Source organism: Lucilia cuprina, chromosome X (assembly GCF_022045245.1).
Source record: "Lucilia cuprina isolate Lc7/37 chromosome X, ASM2204524v1, whole genome shotgun sequence".
Classification (NCBI taxonomy): Eukaryota; Metazoa; Arthropoda; class Insecta; order Diptera; family Calliphoridae; genus Lucilia; species Lucilia cuprina.
Genome location: NC_060949.1, coordinates 13,730,819 through 13,737,321, shown reverse-complemented (window position 1 = coordinate 13,737,321; position 6,503 = coordinate 13,730,819). Strand labels below are relative to the sequence as shown.

At 30.1% G+C, this 6,503-nt stretch overlaps 2 protein-coding genes across 2 annotated transcripts; both read right to left on the bottom strand.

The window, feature by feature from the left end:
* Positions 1 to 554: 554 nt before the first annotated feature.
* Positions 555 to 1,164, bottom strand: LOC124418630 (chymotrypsin inhibitor-like). The gene is made up of 2 exons (XM_046945393.1): positions 792 to 1,164; positions 555 to 729 (listed from the first exon to the last, which is right to left on the bottom strand). Exons 1-2 carry the CDS (start codon positions 856 to 858, stop codon positions 563 to 565), a joined length of 234 nt encoding a protein of 77 aa, XP_046801349.1. The 5' UTR covers positions 859 to 1,164; the 3' UTR covers positions 555 to 562.
* A 1,222-nt stretch (positions 1,165 to 2,386) lies between these two features.
* Positions 2,387 to 2,867, bottom strand: LOC124420942 (chymotrypsin inhibitor-like). The gene is made up of 2 exons (XM_046955442.1): positions 2,705 to 2,867; positions 2,387 to 2,630 (listed from the first exon to the last, which is right to left on the bottom strand). Exons 1-2 carry the CDS (start codon positions 2,778 to 2,780, stop codon positions 2,458 to 2,460), a joined length of 249 nt encoding a protein of 82 aa, XP_046811398.1. The 5' UTR covers positions 2,781 to 2,867; the 3' UTR covers positions 2,387 to 2,457.
* Between the last annotated feature and the right edge of the window lie 3,636 nt (positions 2,868 to 6,503).

The following is a 6,503-nucleotide window of genomic DNA, read 5'->3' as shown; positions in this document are numbered from 1 at the left end:
TTTTTCTATAGAAAAGTTTTGACGATTGTCAGCAACTTTTCTAAAGAAAAGTAGTGACGATTCTCAGCAACTTTTCTATAGAAAAATAGAGACAATTGTCAGCATCTTTTCTCTAGAAAAGTAGTGACGACTGTCAGCAAATTTTCTATAGAAAAGTAGTGACAACTGTCATCAGCTTTTCTGTTGAAAAGTAGTGGCGACTGTCAGCAACTTTTCGATAGAAAAGTAGGGACGATTGTCAGCAACTTTTCTGTAGAAAAGTAGTGACGATTGTCAGCAAGTTTTATATAGAAAAGTAGTGATGACTGTCAGCAACTTTTCTATAAAATAAGCAACGACTGTCAGAAACTTTTTCGTAAAAAACTGAGACGATGATTTTTAGCAAGTTCTTATTATATTAAGAAAAGTCATTTAGATTAAAACAAATACTCTTCTTTAGTGAAGTGTATTTTAAAAACTAAATATTTGATTAGAACATTGATTAACAGATATTTAATAAATAAATAAAAACAACAATTAGAATTAAAATTAAAGACACCATTTCCCTTTATATATTTTCCTTTTAACAATCACTTGGTTTCACACAATCACCATTATCGTTTAAAATAAAACCTTTGATACATTTACAACCCGATCTACACCAAAAATGACAACTTCTAGGATTTGGATTACTACAAGTTGGCGGACAAGTGGAGATGCATGTCGAATATTCTTGATTTGGGGGACAAGCTGAAAAATTAAAAAAATACTTAAAAATTTTGATATTTTATTAATTTCTTAAAAATACTTACATTCTTGAGCAAAAGCTAGAAATATAAAGCTTAATAGTAAAAGTATGAGTTTGGTGAATTGTAACATGACTTGTAAACTTTTGAGGTTTAGAATAATTACTAATATATTTTAAAAGATACGTTTAAATAGTTTATATAGTGGTAGTCAGTTTTATCGAAACTTATTAAGAATATTTATTTTATAGCTTTTTAGACACGATTTATATTAGAAATATTTTGTTAAATTGTAAGCAATCAGGGCGTAATGCGACTTTTCAGTTTTATTAGAAATTTCCTTCGAGCATTGTCAACTTTTCTACTGGAAAGTTGTCCAGAGTGCCGGCAACTTTTACATAAAAAATTAGTGAAGAGTAAAAGTAAGATTTCTATTAAAAAAAAATTATCTCCGCTGCGTTTCTATAAAAAAGCTCTTTAGAATATTGCAAAATTTACCAGCAACTTTTCTATATGAGAATGTGTTTTATTAGAATTTCTGCAACTTTTTTATGAAAAAGCTATTCACAGTTTTTGTGACATTTCTGTATAAAAGATGTCCAGTTTATCGGCAACTTTTGTATATAAAAGTTTTTTAGAATTTCAGACATTTTTTATTGAAAATCTGTTCAGAGTGTCTGTAAGTTTCTTATTCTGGAGTTTTGTTAAAGTTGTAATAAAAGTTGCCCAGAAAATTGTCAACATTTTTGTTGAAAATTTGGTTATTTAAAAAACTATTTAAAATCAGGGAATTTTCTATTAAAAAGCTATTCAGAGTGTCGACAACTTTTCTATTTAAAAATTGTCAGCAACTTTTATATTAAGAAATTGTTCAGAGTCTCAGCAACTTTCTTTTAAATTAGTGATAAAAGTTGTCCAGTGTATTGTCAATATTTTATGGAAAAGTTTTTAAGAGTGTCTGCAACCTTTCTGTTGAAAAGCTTTGCAGAGTGTCAGCAACTTTTGAATTAAAAGCTTGTCCAGATTATTTTCAATATTTTATAGAAAATTTGTTAAGAGTGTGGGCAACTTTTCTGTTGAAAAGCTTTGCAGAGCGCAGAGTGCAGCAACTCTTCTATTCAAAAGTTGTTCAAAACTTCAGCAACTTTTGTATGAAAAACTTGTTCAGAGCTTCCTCTTAATAATGTGCCTATAGTGTAGACAACTTAGAAAAAAATTTGTCCAGAGTATCATCATTATTTTATGGAAAAGTTGTAAAGAATATGGGCAACTTTTCCATTGAAAAGCTATTCGGAGTGTCGGCAACTTATTAAAATCAACAGCTTTTGTATAAAAAAATTTGTTCAGAGTGTCGGCAACATTTTATTAAAAATGTGCCTATAGTGTATACAATTTTGTAAAGAAAAAGTTGTACAGATTATCGTCACCATTTATATTAAGAATTTGTTGAGAATGTCAGCAACTTCTCTATTTAAACTTGCCAAAAATGTTAGCAACTTTTGTATTAAAAAATTTGTTTAGAGTGTCGGCAACTTTCTTCTTGAAACGGTGCGTATAGTGTAGACAATTTTTAAAAAAATTGTCGTCAACTGTTCTATTAAATCGCTCTCCTGAGTATCGGCAACATTTCTTTTTAAAAATTATTAAAAAAAATCTTTCCATTTTATATTTTCCTTAACCATTTAAACAATTTATTCTTTATCCATCCAATAATTTAACTTAATTCCAATAATTAACAATCTCTTTGGGCCACACAATCACCATTTGATTTAAGCATATAACCATCCTTGCACTGGCAACCAACAATACATTGATAAGTACAGAATTTGGGAGCTGGTTCACCGCATCTAGCAGGGCAAGCAGTACCACAGGTTTTCCATTCTTGATTGGGAGGACATTGTTTGCCTGAAAAAAAACGTCAAAAAATTAATTATAATATTCTAGTAACTATAGATTGCATTACTTTCTCGAGTACTTACCTTGAGCTTGTATGGTAGCAGCAAAAGCTAAAATAATAGCGAAAACTAAGAAAATTTGTTGAAATAATTTGGCCATGATTTCCTTTTCTTATTTTAATAAATCTTTCTGAAGAATATCAAGTAAAGTGTTTGATTTAAAGTTTTTAAAACAACTAATTTGTTTGTTATCAATACTAAGGCTTATATGCTTTTAAAATGTTGTACTTTAACATTAAGATTATTTATACATATACATTCACATATAAATATCTATGTATATGTATGTACTTTTTCTTATTAACTAAAGCTCAGTTTGTTTGTTCTATTTCTCAATTCTCTATTTCAAGTTTTTACAAACTTGTTATAAACAAATCAATACAATATATTTTTACCCTCTAGTATAAGTAAAAACTTAACCCTCCGTCATGCGCATGTATCTGGCCAGGTATTTTACGAATTTAACTGTGATTTTAATATATTTCTAATCTGGTTAGGAGTTTGAGTCTCCAGGTACCCTCTACAAATATTGTTAGATATCAATATAACAATGTAATATTGTTACTAAAATGACATATTTTTCATATAAATGTACTGAAATACATAGTGTATCTCGCCAGATACATGCGCTACGTACGTGACGATCGGAACATGTGCATGACGGAGGGTTAACGATTATGAAAATTACAACCACAATAGTTTTCAGATTAACAATTTGTTACATATGAGAGATGCCAAGCAAATTATTGCATGTTCGCCAACTTCTATCTATGTATGAAAAATTTTAATTATCTAACAGTTTTCAAGATATACGAAATATTGTATTTAATTCATATATGTGGTGCCAAGCCCCCCATGAAATCCCGTAATTTTCTAAATGTTCACATGAATGTCAAAGTTATTCATATAAAATTTGAGGATTCTAGCTCTAATAGTTTCTTAGATAATTTTTTTTCTATTTAATTCATGTGGGGGCTTCAAGCTCCCCAGATTAATGTCCGCCCTTTATCCTCAAAATTTTCAGATGAATATTATAGTAATATAAGCAAAAATTTATGAATCTAGTTCCATATTTTCCAAGATAAACAATATTTTGTATTTTATTCATAGTCCCCATTAGAAGTTCGCTCGTTATACTCTAAATGTTTAGATGAATGTCAAAATTCTTCAAGTGAAATTTAATGATTCTATCTCTAACAGTTTCTTAGATACGCTAATTTTTCTATTTTATTCATATTGGCGGTCCACAGATGAAAGTTTGCTCTTTTTTTCTTAAAAATGTTTCTCAGATATACGATCTTTTCTATTTTGTTCATATGGGGGCTCCAAGCCGCCCAGATGAAAGTCCCCTCTTTTTCCTTCAAAACGTTTAGATGAATATTAAAGTTCTTCGTGAAAAATTTTAAGAATTTAGTTGTATTAGTTTCCTAATGGGCATGTAACAATTTATTAACCAAAATGTTTAAATAGATGTTAAAGTTAGTTGTGCAAAATTTTAAGATTCTTACTGTAATAGTATCCAAGATAAAGGAATTTTTGTATTTAATTTAGATTAAATTTCGATACATTAATGTCAGGGGTAAAAATCAAAGTTAATATTATGCATTGAACACATTGAAGATAGCAGACTCCCAACTACGCTGCGTCGTATAGACTACCAACTAAGCTGCCAATATAGTGCGTTTTGAGACGATAAAGGATATAAATTTTTTTTGTCGGCCACGCCTACTTTCGAGTGGGCGGGGCTCCAAAGTTTAATATATTTTTGTGTATATTTCGAAAACTGTTTTGTTTACAATAAAAATTTATATATTAAAAATAGAATCTTTCCAATGATATATAACATTATACTAAATTTATGGAACGACTTTAGGTTTTTTCCAGAAAATATATATTCTGACCCGACTTCTTTTCATCTAAAAGAAATCGGAAAAAATTTCTATACAATGCTCAAATATAATATATACCTTTAGTCTTAAAGAATAGTTCTTATTATCATAACGAGTTTTTTGGCTAGTAAGACACTTACTTATGTCAAATTTAATCGCTATACTCGTTTGTTTACGCCAGTAATGAGCGTTAAAGTCATATTCTGAAGGGGACCTTATATGGGGGGTAGGGTCAATTATGGACCGATCCACATAAAATTTCATAGAGAGGTTTTGGCTAGTAAGAAACTTACTTATGTCAAATTTGATCGCTATACTTGTATTTTTAAGAGAGTAATGAGCGTTAAAGTCATTTTCTGAAGGGGACCTTATATGTGGGGTAGGGCCAATTATGGACCGATATACAAAAAAATTTGGTTGAGAGATATTGACTTGCATGAAACTTATGTACGTCGAATTTCATCGCTATATTCCCTTTTTAAGCCAGTAATCAGCTATTTAGTCATTTTCTAAAGGGGACCTTATATGGGGGTAGGGCCAATTATGGTCCTAGGTACATTTGTATGGGGGCTATGTGAAATCGTTGACCGATTTTGCCCATTTTCAATACCAAACATTTCTGATCAATAAAATATATTTTTGGAAAATTTCATCTCAATATTTCTTATTTTGTGGACGCCGTTGGCACGTGTCTGTTGTTGGCACGATACCAACAGCAGACAGATGGACAAACGGACATAGCTAGATCGTCTTAGAATCTTACGAGGTCCCAGAATATATATACTTTATGGGGTCTTAGAGCAATATTTCGATGTGTTACACACGGAATGACAAAATCAATATACCCCCATCTTTTTTGATGGTGGGTATAACAACGCACAGTGGTATAGGACAAAATAAGAGGGAAATAATTCGGTAACTTCTAAACGGTTAATCCGATTTTAATGAAATTTGGTAAGCACAAAGAGGAGGTGTTGCCAAGTTTAGGTTTTGAATTTGGACCTTATAGGCCAACCAGGGGCCCGGCGGGGGGTCCTCAAATTAGGACACCTCGGCTATGTTAAATTTTTAAAACGATCCTATTTCTTCATTTGAGTTCCGATTAAAAAAAAATTCGTATATAGAATCTCCTCATCGAGCACTATATATTAGCAGTAAATTATCTCTTATAGTCTAGGAGATATTCGCATTTGAAAATTAAAATTTTTAAATTTTTACCGTCCTTACTTTAGTTTTTTGATAATAGCGGGTCCAAATATTCCCGATTTTCGCCATTTTTTCTTTTATTCGCTTAACAACAAGTTTATATATCAAGCAGTGAAAGAATAATGTAAAAATCTTGACTGAGTTTAAAGTTATAGGCATTTTAATTTAAAAAATTAAAAAAGGCGATTTTTTGCCATTTTTTGGGAAAAAAAGTATCTTTTTCATTTTAAGTTATCTAAAAAGTTTCTAAGAAGATGTATTTAGAATTTATACATTTTGGAAAGCTGACTTTACATAAAATACGATAAATGAAACAAAACCTAAAAATTTTTCATACCGAGGGGACCAGGTCCATCCAAAAAAATCCTATTTTTTATGGAAAATTCAATTTTGAGCAAAAATTCTCAAATCGCATAGTCGATATCAAATTATAGTGACCTGTTTTATATGACCCAATATGTTCTTAATCATTTTGTAACGGGTTTCGATAACCCCGCGGGTTTCGCAAAACCTGAATAACAAACATTTTTTACTTTTTTTTTAAAAAAAGTATTCCGCGAATTTTTTAATTTTCAAAAAAATAGACAAGATTACCTTTCCATTGATATAGAACATGCCTACATAATGTTTTTTAAGTGACAAATTAATTAGGGAAAACTCAACATCTTTTAGAAAATTTACCTAGTACTCTTATTATCATGAATATGTGTAACAAATTTTAGAGTTAA

Excerpts from the sequence above, each read along its gene's own strand:
- LOC124418630 (XM_046945393.1), bottom strand. The coding sequence starts at position 858 with ATGTTACAATTCACCAAACTCATACTTTTACTATTAAGCTTTATATTT. Across the intron at positions 730-791 it reads TCTAGCTTTTGCTCAAGAAT|CTTGTCCCCCAAATCAAGAA; the intron begins GTAAGTATTTTT and ends TTAATTTTTCAG.
- LOC124420942 (XM_046955442.1), bottom strand. The coding sequence starts at position 2,780 with ATGGCCAAATTATTTCAACAAATTTTCTTAGTTTTCGCTATTATTTTA. Across the intron at positions 2,631-2,704 it reads TGCTACCATACAAGCTCAAG|GCAAACAATGTCCTCCCAAT; the intron begins GTAAGTACTCGA and ends GTTTTTTTTCAG.